The 17142-nt window shown below is 37.6% G+C and overlaps 2 protein-coding genes across 3 annotated transcripts in view; both read right to left on the minus strand.

Annotated features, from left to right (window-relative positions):
- The window catches only part of GCS2alpha (glucosidase 2 subunit alpha), a 153924-nt gene that overhangs the window by 37410 nt on the left and 99372 nt on the right, over positions 1-17142 (minus strand). The gene's annotated exons all lie outside the window — the stretch shown is intronic.
- LOC135714845 (tektin-3-like) overlaps positions 1-17142 on the minus strand; it is a 45529-nt gene that overhangs the window by 8822 nt on the left and 19565 nt on the right. For both annotated transcript variants that reach the window (XM_065238222.1, XM_065238223.1), the window contains exons 2-4: positions 12987-13814; positions 3404-3513; positions 2930-3101 (exon numbers count right to left, since the gene is read on the minus strand). In XM_065238222.1, coding sequence (XP_065094294.1) covers positions 2930-3101; positions 3404-3513; positions 12987-13814 — 1110 coding nt within the window. The remainder of the gene's footprint in view (positions 1-2929; positions 3102-3403; positions 3514-12986; positions 13815-17142) is intronic.

The following is a 17142-nucleotide window of genomic DNA, read 5'->3' on the forward strand; positions in this document are numbered from 1 at the left end:
CAGATGAATTAATTTATCAGGAAAAGTAAAAAAGTGTTCCGCTTCTTATGTCTCAAGTCAAAAATGTATGCTCACAACACTCTTTTTGAAGTTCTCCTATTCACCACCAGAGGTTGCATCGATCGTTTAATTTCTATTAAAAAGGCCTATCGCACCTTTAGCTTCTTCGAGGCTCTGTGGGAATGATTAGTTCATTCATCGTCGTTTTACAAGAGACCAATGTTACCTCTTCACCTCTCGAATTCCAAGGAAAGGATGCTCGGTTATTTTTCAAACTAGATCAATGCATTCATTGTCATGAGTCATGTGATCGATGATTACTATAATATATTTAAATAAATTAGACGTAAAACACAAATCAAAAAAGGGTAGAGAGCTTGTGATTGAACTCACCATCTTCTACTTGGAAAGCGGAAACGGTAACCACTACTCTACTGATTTCGTCTTGTTGTTAGGCTGAACCAGTGTTGTGGAATCATGAATCTAATAGTACGTTCAGACTACAGAGTTATAACATGTTATAGCGCTATCTTGATGGTGGTTTCTGTGTTGCAATTAGTTGACAACCGTTATAACATGTTTTAACTCTCCAGTCTGGACAGCGTTTAATACGTCGTTTATAAAGCATTTACAAAGCATGTGATTAAAACATGGACGCATAGTGGTATAAGAGCTAATATGTTGACTGTATTCACCTTTATTCAACAATATTGTAAAGCAATGCAATGAAATCTAACAATGAAGCTAGAAAACATTTATTAGACGTCTAATGAAGCATGTTATTAAATCAATTTAAAACACTCGAATTGAAGTATCAATGTATGTGCAAATTACACTTATTGAGTTTGTTATTAGATCAAACTTCTGGCGTTGAATTGGGAAGACAGCCAATATTTATAAAGCTTTTAATAATAACATTAATCAGATCAGAGCAATCTCAATGAGCTTTTTTCAGCACATAATTCGACAACTCGTTTTATTCAGCATTGTACACTGTAATACAGCATTTATTCAATATATATGCTTAACGCATAGAAAAATGAGCAAATACACATCTGAGGATGTAATCTTTGCTTTAAAATTCGTTCGAAGCATTTACCTTTGAGCGGTAGATGACGCGATTGCACCTGTCTCATAGCGTTCGTAGGAGAAAATGGAAGAGTTGCCAGTCTTCTTGATTTGTTGTCTTCGGTAATAGCAAGTACTGAATTTTCCGTAAAATAACAGCTTTACGGTGAATGACTAAAACTCAGTAAAATAGAGTACCGCCCAAGTAACCAACAAGCCCGTTAATCGCCCTTTTTGGTATATTAGGCTGCTTAACGATAAAAATTGATAAAAATCAAGAAAGAAGTTATTTTTTCTATATTATATGTCTATATGTAGTCCTTAAGTTTTCTACTAACGTAGCATTAACCATATTTAAATAAAATGCTCCATTTGCAAAATAAAAGCATTTTATGATTGAAATCGTATACTTCACCGTGTAAAATTTTAAACCATCATCACACTAATAGGGTTACGGTATGTAATGTGGGTCTAGTCCTTTCATTCGGCCTATCACGCAAATAAATAATTAATTAAGGAATATTACACAAAAAATAAGGAAAATATTGATCACTGATGGTTGATAAATGTGTACCACACACAAATCAATTTATATCACAACATTTCAATACATTTTCAGCTCTCGTAAGTAATAAAACTGGTTGAGAATATCACAATGTTCGGAGTTTTTAGCCGCCATGACTTATAAGGTTAAGATGGGAAGGTTGACTGACGATCATCAAATGGCCTGATTATGGCATTTATTGATTGGAATTACCTGATAATACACACTAGACGTAAAACTTACAGTTGCTGTTTGAATATTTTATGTTTATTTTAATTGTTTAACAACGTTTTCACAAGTAAAACATGGACCCAACTTTAGGGACACATTTCTTTTCTATGTTCCTAACTATGGCCCATGAAATTCATTTGACAGCATATAGCAATAAGAGTAACGTCAACAATGTTGTTTTGCATTTGGATGATAAGGAACGAACAGGAAGGGAGATTTTTTCTGCCAAACCTGTATAATGAACATCACAATGTTCTGATTTAGATATTCTGCGGTCAAAAGACGATAAGCGAAATTTTTAATTTTTAATTTTTAAATTGAGTGATTTAATGTAGTTTTCGTAAAATTTTCTCTAAGAAATGTTTTGAGGAATGAAGAGCATTAAGTTAACAGTGATAGTGATAAAAAAAAATACATCAGAAAACGTTACCAAGAGCGTTTTTTTGAGGATCAAACAAGATAGGACGAAGTTGCATCCATAAATAGACCCAATTTGGGGACAATAGACCCATATTACATACATTTCCCTCGTGAGTTATTGTCTTAAAAAAAGTAAGTTTTTCAACTTTTCGTGGTTTCTGATAGCAAACGACATGATAAGCATATCTAAGCATACCATTTAGCAGTAGAATATCGTTTGCAGGTAAATTCATTGATGAGTTATGATTAAAAACGTAATCGATGGCTGCATATTAGACCGAGGTTAGGGACGTATACCCTAGTTCTTCTATTCTCCACGAGTGTCAACTTTGATTTGTCAATTGATAATACCAAAAACATTTACAGCGATAAACGATTTTTGTCAAAAAAGGATGACGGCAGCTCAGCTGGATATTATTTTTCTAACGAAATTAAATTATTCGATGTGTTTCTAGGATTGGACTTTTCTAGGATAAGAATTTTCTAGGACAGGACTTTTTACAATAGGACTTTTCTTGGATAGCTCTATTGAGCACTTTATAAAACCAATGTAAAATATTTCCCCTACGTTTTCGCTTCTGATTTTCTCTTGTTTCTACTCGTTTGTGTAGCGCAGTGCCTACCTATTTATTCAGCCTTATTCAGTTATATAATTATGCCACCTACCTTATGCAAGTGCAGTTGCATTTTGCTCTTCGCTTCCAGCATTTCCGATGACCGGTTGTTCAACGCGTTGTTGGTGTTGCTCCAGCAATCCCAGACGGATGTGGCCACCGCGTTGATCAGGGACTCAGCATCACTACGCAGCTGGCAGGATTTCGAACGTTCTGAGTGCGAGCTTTGGGATTTGGGGGATGTTTTTGCACCGTTCGCGTCGAGGGTTGTCGGTGAGTTGGTGAAAGAGAAAACATATCGAACAAATAACTTCTGATTAAAAATCTGTTTAAATGCAGCCCCATAAATTACCACAATTACAAGTGAAATTATCCTGTGCTGAAATATACACGAGTAAAAAGGGCTCTGTGGTAAAAAGTCACTTTTGGTGCAGATGTGAGTGTGGAATCGGTTCGGTTGGTGCATTGTTCACAATAAATCAGCCCATTCTAGTAACAAGAGAGGAAAAGGTAGCAAATTAATTACTTGTTAATGCGCGTGCTGCTCGAGCCGGACCACGTGCCAGGCGTACTAACGGTCGGATCATATTTTTCAATACCACCGTAGTAATTAATCCCGCGGCTGTAGTTATTCAGCTGTAAACGAGACAGACGAGAGAGATAAATTAGCGAGGCTTTGATTAGTTGTAAAGGCATAAGTTTCCACGTGTGGTGGTTGACTCACAGATTTGGTGGCAGATTTATTGGTCGTTCAGGCTCGGATGTTCGGAGCAATAATTCCCACTGATATGGCCAAACCATCACCGCGGATCAACGCTTGATGGTCGTGCGGCAAAAATCCTAACAGCATAACTAGAATACACTTTTGCGGCAATCAAGTGGTATAGCAGATTGAAGTACCACAAGCTTCTGATTCCAATATACGGTATTTGCGGAATCCATGGCAGTACATGTGATTTATTTTAATCTCAATGCGTGTTACAACTTGGTTGTTTAGTACATGGGCACGAGATAGCGAGATGAAGAGATTTATATCTATTGTGAAATATTAATTTTCCGTATCACAAAATTTAACTATTCTTTTATACGAAAGCACTTTGATTGTACCGTCGTTGCAGCCTGGATTTGGGGGATCTCGTCCTTTCAGCATTTTCTAATTTGGATAAGCAATCTTACTGTAAAAGGCTTTTTAACTAAGGGCTATCAAAAACAAGTTGTAGACAAATTTTTCGTTCGAAATCCATAAATCATATTTTTATTCGAAAAAGAATCTTTAATTATTTATGTCATGTACTTCTTAAGGAGTTAAGTTTACGAAAACAAATAAAAAAGTATTATTTTATGTTCTTTTATGATCATAGATTTTGAAACGTTTTCATCCTTTTTGTACCCATCGCACAATTTTTATAAGCTCCTTCGTGATCTTAGTAGTCTTAGTTAGCTTCATGGAAAAGTTTGTGAAGAAAACGATTTTCTTAAAATTGTTTTGGCCTAATTTGACATTATTTGTGTTCGTAATTCCTGCAGAAAAAATCGAAAAATAAAAAAAAATAGATTTTCACCGAGAACGACCCAATTAAACTTTTTCGCAACTATTACCTATTGAGTTCCGATTGCTGATGCTGAATGTCAATTGTAAAGAGTGTCTTTAAAAGGTTATTAGACTAATAAAACTTTAAAATAGCAAAAAATATGCGATGCAATAAAAACAAACAAAAATCACTGTCTGAAGTCTCATCCGATGATCTGTATCTTAGATGATACCAGTACCTTAAAAAATATTAATTTGTTTGTTACCTTTTAAACAAGGCCATGATATAAATAATCGATGATATGATGTATTGTTTTACATATTTGGAAGGAAACAAATTGCATACAACTTATTTTCGATACAGTTCTTAAGATCTATGCAGTTCAATGTTCAAAGCAAGTTGAAATTTCTCAATATATTGTAATTAATATTACGCGATATTGTCAGAATTATTTTGGAAAATGTCACTGTACTAAGCCCACTTCAGTTGTAAACTCTGGATCGTTGTACCAGAAAGAAGTTATGTATTTCAAATCCTCCTTGAGTGTGAATTTTCCACAATTCACGTAATAGCGATGGATAATGGATGCTGCTGCAGCTCGGTGAGCATGAGCTCACCAGATTTTGACATGAACTGTCTAGGGAGTAAGGAGTAAGGAATCTGAAGAACCTATGGGAAATTTTCTTGGTGTCGCCGGTAAGAGCAAAACGGTACAATCGAAAGTTGTCAATGACTGACGGTATAGATGTCTGGAAATCATGATCCTTGAGCAATGCCGAGTTGAGCGAAACAAGAGATGGTCTACCCGAGTAGCACACTTCCATTGAGAAAAGTTGCAACAACTTGTTGTATGACTGAAATAAGTCGTAAAGAAGTTTCTACAACCGATATGTGACAAGCGTGCTACTAGGGTAGTATAAGAAAGCAGTGGGGAGTGGCTGGTTTTGTGCCAAATTAACTGTCAACCGAGCAGCGCCTATCTTAATTGCATTGGTAGTGTTGTTAGAAACCACCCAGGCATAGGTTGCCAAGGCAGTTTGTTTTGAGTCCGCTCCTCTCTGATACTAGGCCCCCATTCGGCCTAACGTACTTCGACCGAATGATCCAGCACCATCCTGAAGGACTTGCTCATCTGAACAACTTTTCCAAAGACAGCAACTTATTATGTGGTCAGGATCTTGAGGTATAGCTTATACAGGAATTTCACTTGCATACTAGCGCCACGCAGTGAGAAAATTCTGATCTCATCTGCCTACCATCCAGAGGGCATTGGTTACATGAAAAACTTGACCAGCACTTCAAGACAGCAACTTCCTAGAGGGCCAGACAGAATGTTTTGAACTAATTTGTACAGCATCTAGAGAGAGACTTGCTCATCTGATCAACTAATCCGAAGACAGTTACGTTGTACGTAGTCAACGTCTTGAGGTATAGCCAAATACAGTCAGCTCTCCATTTCTCGATGTTCTATATCTCGATATTCCTCCCTATCTCAATGGCTTGAGCAGGCCCATCAGATTCTCATATGTACATCCAATTCTCTATATCTCGATATAGGGTTATTGATTCTGGTTGGACCTATCCAAAAACTGATGATTGTTGGACCTATTTTTTCAATCACTAGTTTAGTCAATCTTCGCTGATTTTTTATTTTCAAAGATCACTTTACTATCATAAAAAACTCTTTTTCTTCAATTTGCATGGGTGTTTTATTGAAAAAAAAAAAACTTTAAAACAATTGAGTTTCAATGTGTTTTCAAAACATTTCAATTTCCACGCATTAGCTCGTCATCATGCCTTATTTACTTTCAAACATACAAAAAAGGAATATTTTTTACATTTATTTTAATTTTCTTGCAGTAAAATAATGCTTCAAGGTGTAAACAACACGTTAGTACGCCAAATAATTCATTGGTTTCACTAAAATGTTTGAATAATTGACGAAATTCGAATAGATAAATATGATCATGGTTGGACCTACGCATGATGATGGTTGGACCTATGTGTTTCCTAAGACGGCGCTAGGTGCGCTACGGTTTGTCTACATCCTTCATGCGCAGCTGATTTAAAATTCGATTTCGTTTTGGCCGAGTGATCAGTTTCTTCGATTGAAAAAATGGTTAAAGAAAAGAGTTATACGGTCGAAAATCTTCAAGAGGCTGTTCTTTTAGTAAGAAATAAATCACTTACCGCGTATCAGGCACAGAAAAGTTACAATATTCCGAAACCGACACTTCACGCAAAAATTAAGGGAAGCCACGGCAAGAAATATGGAAGGGAAATAGTGTTGAGTGTTGATTTGGAGGACCAGCTAGTTTGTATGTGCGCTGCTTCTGGCAATATCAAGACGGCCAAAAAGATCTGGAAGATGCTAAAGACCTTGCGTCACTAGTTGGGCGTAAATTTAAAGGAGGAATTCCATCGTCAGGTTGGCTGAAAGGGTAACCACCGATTTCCGAACTACCACGAAAGCGCCGAAAGCATCTGTTAATATGAATTTACATTAAGCACTTCTCATACACCTTCTGTGTGTGAATTAACTTGAAATAAAATGTTAACAAACTAAAAATTGCTAACTGAAACTTATTTCCAAAAAAAAAAAACTCCTAGGAGAAAAAAAACTAGAAAACCGGAATTAAGTTCTGATATTCTGTCATTTTAGGCTCCTAAATTCCCTGGGGGCACCCAAAACATGCCCGGAAGTGACCAATGTGGTCCAAGGCACTGAATTTTGTTATTGATCTTGTTATCGAATTTGGAAGTAATGTGAAGAGTCGCATGATAGGTTTTATTCCTTCCATGTCAAAATTAGGTCATTGTTCCATATACCCTGGAACTTGTTCCGGCCATATCTCCGGAACCAGTTGACCGATTCCAAAAATATTCGATTGCTTTCAATTGGACCACAATACCTATAGTTTGACGTTAAAAAAAAAATTCCAAATCGGGTAAATGATTTCCGAGAAAATGAGCCAAGATGAATAGCTAATGCGTGGAAAGTGAACTCTTTTAAAAACGAAGTTAAACTCAAATTTATTGATTTTTTTAAATAGCAAATTCATAAAAACTGTATAAAAAGGGTTTTTTCATTATACCAATAAGCTCTAAACAAAGTTTTTGAACAAATATGGGCTAAACTAGCATTTGCAAAAATAGGTCCAACCATCATCATATTTTAGGTCCAACCAACATCATAATTCTTTGCTGAATAAAAACGTTTTATAAAATCATTTTTTTATAATATTTAACTTTTTATGTTATTATTAGAAACAAGAAAGGTAGATCTTTCCCCTAATCACGCATTTTTTATAATTATATGTTAAATTCATAAAAAAATACGACATAAATGTTGACGTCGTGTGAAACCCGCCTAATTAGGTCCAACCATTATCAGTTACCCTACTATCTATTTTGATCGCTCTCTATGTCAATGGTCCCTAGATACAAATTAATCTCCATAGGGTAAATGTGCTTGTTTTTGGCCTTAGTGGTCCTCCGCTAATTGGCTCTATCTTAAATTTTATATTTTTCGTTATTTTCAAAATTTATTTCGACACAAGATTAGAACATAGATTTTATCATATCAGGCATAACATTTGATAACGGCACAATTGAATTTGTAAACAAACTTTCTAAGGCCCTTTACACGCGAACCAAAGTACCCCAACAAACAATTTGAGCTGATTAATGGCTGAATAAGCCATTTTGTAGTCGAAGAAGTATTTTTTTGCCTCAATAAGCTTCTATTCCGCTTCCAATGTTTGTTGGGACGTCCACGCTAACCAATAACATCATCGGATAGGGGCAACTATCACCTTTCCGAAAGTGATATTGGTTTGCGTAGGCGTACTTAGGTTCGCGTGTAAAGGGCCTTACACAGTTTGTTTACAAATGCTTTTGTGCCGTTATCAAATGTTATGCCTGATATATCTACAAAAATAAAACCATCAAAAACTATTTCAGATTTGATTAAATAGGACCAAACACAGAAGCACTAGTGCCAAAACTGGTACACTATGTCGATGGAAAAATCAAGTTTACCAGGTTTTTCTACGATGGTGTTTTGCTTTGGATATGGGACAAACAATTTTTTTAAGTCGATGTGCTTTTAGAATCGTACTAGTAGGCTGTCGAACTCTCCCTATAGTGGACCCCACACGATTGCTTTATTGACAATAATCGTATTGTCAATACATTCTATATTGATGTGTATTCATCGAAATTGACAATATGTCTAAATTTACATCATCAATGTTATTGTCAATAGCTCCCCTTTACGTCAATATATTGATACGTATGCGGTTCGCTTATCTCGATAGTCCTTTCAATAGACTTCAATGACATTTGCCATATGACGCCACTGTGTCTAAAGAAAAACTCCATACATTTCTTGCAGTCATCACGCTGAAGTACGTCATGGTGTCCAAGGATCCCACCCCATTATTGCACCTCAGAGAAGTCTAGCTAACTGTACTCGAAAAAAGTGAGATTCATTGATTAGTTTGTAACTTTTTAGCGTGTGGGTAAAAATTGATGACATTTTGACTGAAACTAGCTAAGAGTGTAATGTTTACGCTGGCATAATTTCATCACAATCTGTCAAGTTGTTATCGAGATGGCATCGGAGCAGATCCGCCTAAAAATCTAGACTGAGTCCCACAGATGGATCGGGAAACACCTAGGAATCCATCATACGACGATTTCCCGGGTGGTGAAGTCATTCAAGGAGACCCAGATGACCCAGCGGTGGAAAAGCTGCGGCAAATAAACCGAAGACAGCTGATCAGAAAGGTGTTGAGTCTGTTCAAGCGTCGGCTGAATATTTCGATCAGTGATACGACGAAGAAGGCGGATGTTTCCATCTGGTTTGTCCAAAAAACTTTGAAACGTGCTGGCATCCATGTCTAAAAGGTCCGGAAGGCACCGAGGTGCGTCGTGATGGACAGGCGAGACTTATATCAACAATCAATACGAAACTAACGATTTTAAATTGGCTCACCACTTTAGTAGCCTATTGGTCCCAAGCAAACGATTAACGTACCCTATTCTAGTTGAAATTCTATTACTACACTATGTTTGTTTTGATTCGCTATGAAAGTTTGACAGATAACATCAGGGGTGTGTGGATTCATGCAGAACATGCAGGGGTGAGTGAAATAGCTTGGGACTGCTTGGGACCGTTGTTCTGGTACTGAGTGAGCCAAAAATAATAATGATTTTCTTCGGGACCCAGTGGTCTTAGAGTTACCTCTATGCTAATATCAAGGCGGATACAAAGCAGTTGCCGGGGCAGGAGTTTTACGTTGTCACATCACGGTTGACCGTGCCTGAGGAGGTAAGGAAGAAGAAGGTGGACAAATTCGCCAAAAATTTCTTGGTTTGGTAGGTCATCTGTGGGTGATAAGCCAGATAAGCCTGCCGTAGATCACGGCGGGTACCATCAGTTGGCGTAAAAGACGTCAATCAACCTACACACTTAGATTTTTTTGCCGAGATTGGCACCACCGAGCAGACTCGGCATTTATTTTTACTGAGATCTCAGCAAAATTTATGGTTTTTAGCTGAGATCTCTGAAAATTCTGGTTTGTTAACAGAATGTCGAAATTTTTTTCACTGAGATCCAGCAAAATAGATTGCGGAGCTGCTCGGTGGTGCGCATCTCGGCAAAAAATCTAAGTGTGTAAGGTGTTGGAGAACGAGCTGGCCTTCAAGAAACAGTGGGTAAAATTACAAAAAGAAGTCTACACACTTAGATTTTTTCGCCGAGATGGGCACCACCGAGCAACTCGGCATTTTATTTTGCTGGATCTCAGTGAAAAACTTGCCGAGATTCAGCTAACAAACGGGAATTTTGCCGAGATCTCAGCTAACAAACATATTTTTTGCTGAATTTCCAGTAAAATAAAATGCCGAGCTGCTCGGTGGTGCCCATCTCGGCAAAAAAATCTAAGTGTGTACTCCACCATTGCCAAAAATCTGAGTGGTGTCAAGGGCAAGGTGCGAGCATTCGGTTATGGAGCGGAGATTAAGCAATAAAGCAATGAAGTAGAAACCTAACCATTATTTTGTATAGTTGAAAATGCTAATTTCAAATAACAGACTAAAGTGGTAATTTTTATACGATGGAATGAGGAGATGAAATAATAGAATTGATAGTTCCGTTTAGAGTACGGCAGTGTGAAAATTGCATATAGAGAGTTGAAAGTGAGTTAGGACAACTTTAGGAAGGTACAAATCGGTTTTATCATCTCTCTTTACCAAACTTCCCCTTTGGAGAGGGAAGGTGAGGGGTGTCAACTCCCCAGCCACCTAAAAGTTTAAAAAAAAATTGACTTACAATGAATTTTTGGCGACCATTTTTGTGTGTCTCACTTTTATCGAGAAATGGAAAGTTGATTGTATTTCTAGATACTGTGGACCGGTAATCTGACCGTTTTTAATCTGAATACTTTTTAATTTTACAAATGCCGTGTAAGCAAAAAATGGTTCAAAGCTCAATTCTCGGGTAACTTTTCAAAGGAACCAGTGTGACATTTCCGCCATATTCAGAAAAATAAAGTTAAAGTTCAACAAATTATTTTTAAACTGATTTGAAAAAAATACATTTTGCAACCTTAAAAATAGGTTAAAATACCGTAGTCAATGAATAATAACGGTGAAAAGTCAATAGGAATGGTAAAATCATCATTTTACATCGAATTTCGTCCTACAAAATCACATAGGACGTTTTGAATAGTCAAGTTGTACTTCAGACATGGACATTTTTTTCTGAATGAAGTGTCCCACGGCATCGTTGAAAATATTTAAGTGTGAAAAACTAATATATGTTACAGATACAAATTTTACTTCTGAACAATGTTTGTTCTACGCATACTTTTGGTTGTCAATGAAAATATAAAAATAAAATTATATTTTCAGTCTAAACCTTCATCAATCTTTAGCATGACTTTCGTCCAAGTTCATATTTTTTGGTAATTAATTGAAGGCACCAGTCAACATTTTGTTTACTCTTTTAATGTAGCATCGTAAAGGGCGAACACGAAATTATTGCATCACTTACAACTGGCTGTATCTTTAACCTACTAGGCGGAGATAAACCAAATTTTGCATAGTTTCTCTTTGAAGTGTATTGTTTACATCCTTTAGATTGCGTTATTGTCTGTTTCGATGCGGCTAAGATGGAAGTGAGTCAAGGGAAAACGCGTGAAAAAAATGTGTGCGCTCACATGGAAAATCCGGAGCTGTCCCATGGTGCTTTAGGAAAAATACTGCATATCAATAATTCAACCGCATCAAGACAGGTTTCAAGGACCGGTTGACATTGGATCACAAGCATGGAGCAGGAAGGAAGCCGGGAGCAGCATGTAGGAAGACGGCGGGAAAGGTGATGGTAATTTTACCCGAAATCCCAACATTTCAACACGTGATGTTGCCAAAAAGGTCGGTGTTTCGCAAAGTTACGTGCAGAAGGTCAAGGCAAGATCCTGGATAACATACATTCAAGGTTCAAAACTTCCCAAACCACGATGAACGCAAGCAAACTGCTGCCAAAATCCGCGCAAGGAAGCCCTACACGGAAATGTTGATACAGTTGCTGTGTTATGGGTGATGAAACATACGTCAAATATGACTTCCAAAATATACAAGGACAGGAGCTTTACACCTGAAAAGATAAGTTCCAAGTTGATGATCGTTTCAAGCAAAATAAAATGTCGAAATTTGCATCAAAATACCATATTTCACAGATTATGTGCACCTGTGTAAAAGGAAGTAAAATATTCGTCACAAAGGGCACCATCAATGGTGAAATTTACAAAAATGAATGACTCCAAAAACGTCTGCTGCCATTTTTGAGACAGAACAGGGAAAAACCAATATTTTGGCCGGACTTAGCTTCATGTCACTTTTCTAAAAGCATGCTGGAATGGTATTCGGTGCATTTTGTCCCCAAGGACAGGAATCCACCGAACTGTCCAGAACTACACCCAATCGAAACCTATTGGACCATGATGAAGCGGGAACTCAGAAAGACCAACGAGGAAGTAAAGAATACAAATGACATACGGAGGAAATGGATAAAAAAAAAATGAGAAAAAGGTACCGGATACAACTGTACAAGCTCTTATGGATGGCGTGAAGCAAAAGTGTTGAGCATTTTATAAAACAACCCCCAAAAATTGATCCAATAGAGATTGCTGACGTTTATCGTACGCACACTACGTCACGTATACGTGTACGCAAAATGTTTTCATCGGGAAAAAACACTTCATAGCGGAAAATTGTCCCAATGAAAACAAATCACTGACACAATCATACTTTAGCAATCTCTATATATTTATATACTGAGCTAAATACATGTATAGAATCACCCTACAAATTTGGTTTTCATCTGATAAATACGGGAAACTTAAGAACAAATCAAATGTGTTGGAATAACTTTGTGTTCGCCCTTTAGTATATCGTTGTTAATGATTCTAGAATACCAAATTCAATCCTGGGAAATATTGCTTCAAACATCGTATTTTGGAAAGTGATAAATTTTGCAGTGACATTCGCATATTGTACCATCCCACTTACCTGATGGCACAGAGAGTCAATCCCCAGTGCAGATTCCTTGTGACTGATGTCATCCTCCAGCGAATGCTGAGCCGCTCGACAATCGGCCAATTGCTTGGTGATGCGAGCCAGTAATTGAGACAGTTTCTCCTGACAGGATCGCAAATTATCCACTTCAACAAGCAAACTTTTTTCCACGTGGTCGTGCACCAGCTCTATGCTCTTACGTCCCTCCCGATGGTACAGGCATTCCTGTGCTATATGCAAAGGCGGTTCTAGATCTTGCAGTGCCTTTTGAACATTGCGTTTCGTGTCCGTCAGCTGAGCAGACTCGGCAATTAGTTTTTCTAGTTCAGTTGTCAGCTCGTTTCGCCAAAAGGTAATATCCGTAATACGTTCTCCCAAACGTCTCGCTGCATCACGCTGGCCTTGAGACGTTTTTTCGTCAGTTTCTCGCATGAGGCGGACGGCCTCCGAGCGGACTTTTTCGGCATAATTTCGGTTTTTATCCGCCTCGGCATAAGTTGTCACGTTTGAAGTGGTCCACTCGTTCGGTGTGTAGCGAGTATAGAGTGCGGCTCGTGCTGCATGTTGTGGATTCCGTTCGAACCCAGTGACAAGATTTGGGAAGGTAACCGGATCGGAACACATTGCTGATGGTGAGTAGGAAGAAGCTACAAGTGCATTGGTTATTGGTTGTTCGTGCAATGGAGTCACTTGCACCGCTTCGTATCCCATTGTGGGACGCCACGGGTGTGAGCGTGGTGTCTGGTAGCAGGTTCCGGTTCGGGCCGGTGGACCGGAAATCTGTTCCATGTTATGCGTCGCATGAGTGGTGGAGCTCCAAGGCTAAAATAGAAAAAATTAAAAATTATGATATGGGCATGGTAATTGGTTATACATTTGCGCGAATGGTTATGATACACTTTTTTAAATTTAAGAACGTTATACAAGAGCTTCAATTGACTGTCGCTCATACAAATCACGTGATAAAACATCAATAAAACTGTTAACACATACATACATACATTTGAATCATGAAAGGTTTCTTTAAACAATCCTGATTCTTTTATTTGATATGGCACTGCTATCTTCCTTCCCTAACATTAGTTATTTGCAGGTAATATCGACGATGTGCTCATCCCTTCACAGATCATGGTAAAAATCCGCTATTGTTTGAAACTTTAGTATTAAAAAAAATAGAATAAATCACTGTCAATGCTAGTCACTTGAAATTGTTGCTAAAAGACAATGCATAAATTCAAATCCGAAATAAATCCACTCGCTATCTTCCATTCCGTGCGAAAAACTTTTGTGCAAAGTGAGAGATTATATCTCCGGAATCTACCCGCGTGGAAGCAGCAAAATCTGTTGAAACTCTTCTCATTCGCAGCTGCCTGTTTGAAAGGAAGCAGTGAGCGGCAAGTTTTGCCCGTCCCAATGACACCTGATAAAAATCTACGATATTAAAAAAGTTTACTCCGAAACAAGCCCCTGATCGATAATTTTAAATTGCAAAACTTCGATTTCGCACGTACAGTTTATGAATGAACTGTCCGATTTTATTTCGCACGAGCCAAAAGGCTTGCACCTCAACTATCAGCACAGCACGAAATTGAAAATAAAAAGTTTTTCGCTTGACTTTTCCCAATTCCCAAAACAGGCACTAAAAATTTGACCCCATTTCAGCGGGCTCGATGGAATACCATACATGTGTTCGCCGCCCGGAGGGGAAGAATGGTAAACGGAGCCCAATTGTCGTAATGTAGCGGTAGGTTTCCCAGGTGATTTTCTCCATTTATTTATTTGCTCGTTAACCTCACCCGCGCACTGTCTGGTGGCGGTGGTGAATTCCATCGCGGAACATTTTGCGAGTTACACGGCTGGTTATTCAATAGCTATGACGTTACGTAGAATAAAAAATTAATTTGAGTTTTTCATTTTTTTATCAAAGAACGCACATTTCTGCTTATGTGTCCGTATTAAGGTAATTTAGTAGTATGTCCATTAGGATATCCCTTAAACTTCACTTGCTCACCCATGGTAAATGGAGAATGGTAGATTAAGTTCTCAGAAACAATAGTTTCCTATATTACAACTAACTAAAATATGTCAAAAGGTTGCACGCTTCGCGATTTTCTGGAAAAAAAGTTACTTTTTCGAAACAATTTCCAATACTAGGGGGTTGAAAATTAACTGACATAAAGTAGGGGAAACGCTCCTAAAGTTGCGGTACGTTAGAAGCGTTAGGTTCCTATAGTTGTGAATGGAGACTCAATACACAACTATAGGAACCTAACACTTCTAACGCACCGCAACTATAGGAGCGTTTACCCTAATTCAATATCATAGGATCGGACGTTGATTTGTATAGAGAATCTTGATATTTTTTGTTTAGAAGTTTAAGTTCATGATTTTTTGAAACATGTAGTAATGCACATAGGGGAAATGGCTCTACTGTTGGTCTATGGGTCTAAGATTGGGCCAAGATAAAATTGATGAATAGCAAATTTTTAGCGATTGGCCCAATCTTAGATCCATAGGCCAACATTAGAGCCATTTCCCTTGTGTGAAAAGTTTAATTCATATCGAAATTGGTTGAGTTGGGTCGTTTCCTCATCCCTAGAATTGTTCAAAATTAAAATTTCCCAGAAATCAATTCTCTCACAAAGAAAGTTGTGCCAGTTGAAAAAGTGAACAGAATTCCGGACCTAAAAAGTTTTCCGGTCATTCAAAATAGGAATACTAAACGATCAAACGCCGGTTATTAGTTCGAAAACAAAACCTGGCACAAATCCAACAACTTATTCGAATCCTTAAGAAATATTCATTACGGATATCATATCATATCATATCATAAGAAATCATATAATTGCTTTGATTCATAATAAAGACTGAGAAGACAAAACATAACCCCACTATGTGATTTAGAGCACGAGTATGAGTATCATTGACCGCCCGAGGATGTAACTCCGCTATTGCCAGATCAGCTGTAATTACACAGAGAACCAATAGACGTTACTTTGAACTAGCAATCATCCTCATTGTGTAAATACTGGTGATCTGAATCTAGGCAATACCAGTGCCGGCCACGTCCGGATACTGGTCAAGAAAGGAATGGGTAACGTAATACACCGGGAGCCGAGAAAACCTCTGCGGGGAATAACTAGCTGTTGATGTTTCGATTCACAATTCACTATCCCGAAGGAGCTTGGGTTTGAACCCACGGTCTTGTACTCAGTAAATAAAATCGTTCAACATTAGGCCACCGAGCTCCTTATATCACAAAACAACACTGATCTTCAGAAGGATTTGATATGGATTTCCTCGTCTTTTCTAAAACTCAAAAATTACTTTTTCTACGTACTTGTCCTTTCGACTGGATTTCATTACGGTTTGTATCATATTATTAAAGAAAGCCGATTTAAAATATAACTCTATAATGTGAAGGAGCTTGGGATTGAACCCATGATTTTCTGCTCATTAAGCAAAATCGGTCATAACAAGGCTACCGAGCTCCTAATTTCTCAAAACAATTATGACCAAGTTCCTGATCAACTTACTGATACTGCTAGGTGGGGTGAAAAGTAACCTCCTTGGGAATTAAATTAAAAATCAATGTTTTTTTTATTTTATATAGTTCCATTTAAGCTCGATACAGTTATTCCAAAGATGAAACTGTCGGAAGAAAAACTTTCTATTTTAGTGTCCTCTTTCACGGTCCCTTTCGTCCAATGGATACCCCCCGTATTCAAGGTAATTTTGTAGTTTTGCTGTCCCCTCGGAAGAGATGAAATTTTGCGTTCATTTTTATCAAAACAATCACACCAAAATCAGAGATGTCCCATTTTTTAATTACTCGATTAACAACTAATCGATTATTTTTTGTTCGCTGTGCTGCCATTTTTCCACCAATGAGAGTGCAGCACATGTTTGAAACGATCGGTGATGATCCTGTGGAAATGTTATTGCTTATATCGGCATGATCTAACCGATTACAAATGGTTTACTTTTCGGTTCGTTAATCGATTAAACGATTATTCGAATGAAAATCGGACATCACTAGATGAATGTGAAACGTCATTTCAAATATAAGGCCGTTCATAAATAATGATACAATTTGGACCGGGCTTATCACAAATTACGTCTTCATGGTAACTGAAATAAACACGAGTGT

This window comes from Ochlerotatus camptorhynchus, unplaced genomic scaffold, assembly GCF_037179485.1.
Source record: "Ochlerotatus camptorhynchus isolate MF236.1 unplaced genomic scaffold, CSIRO-AGI_Acam_v1.1 ptg000738l, whole genome shotgun sequence".
NCBI classification, from domain to species: domain Eukaryota; kingdom Metazoa; phylum Arthropoda; class Insecta; order Diptera; family Culicidae; genus Ochlerotatus; species Ochlerotatus camptorhynchus.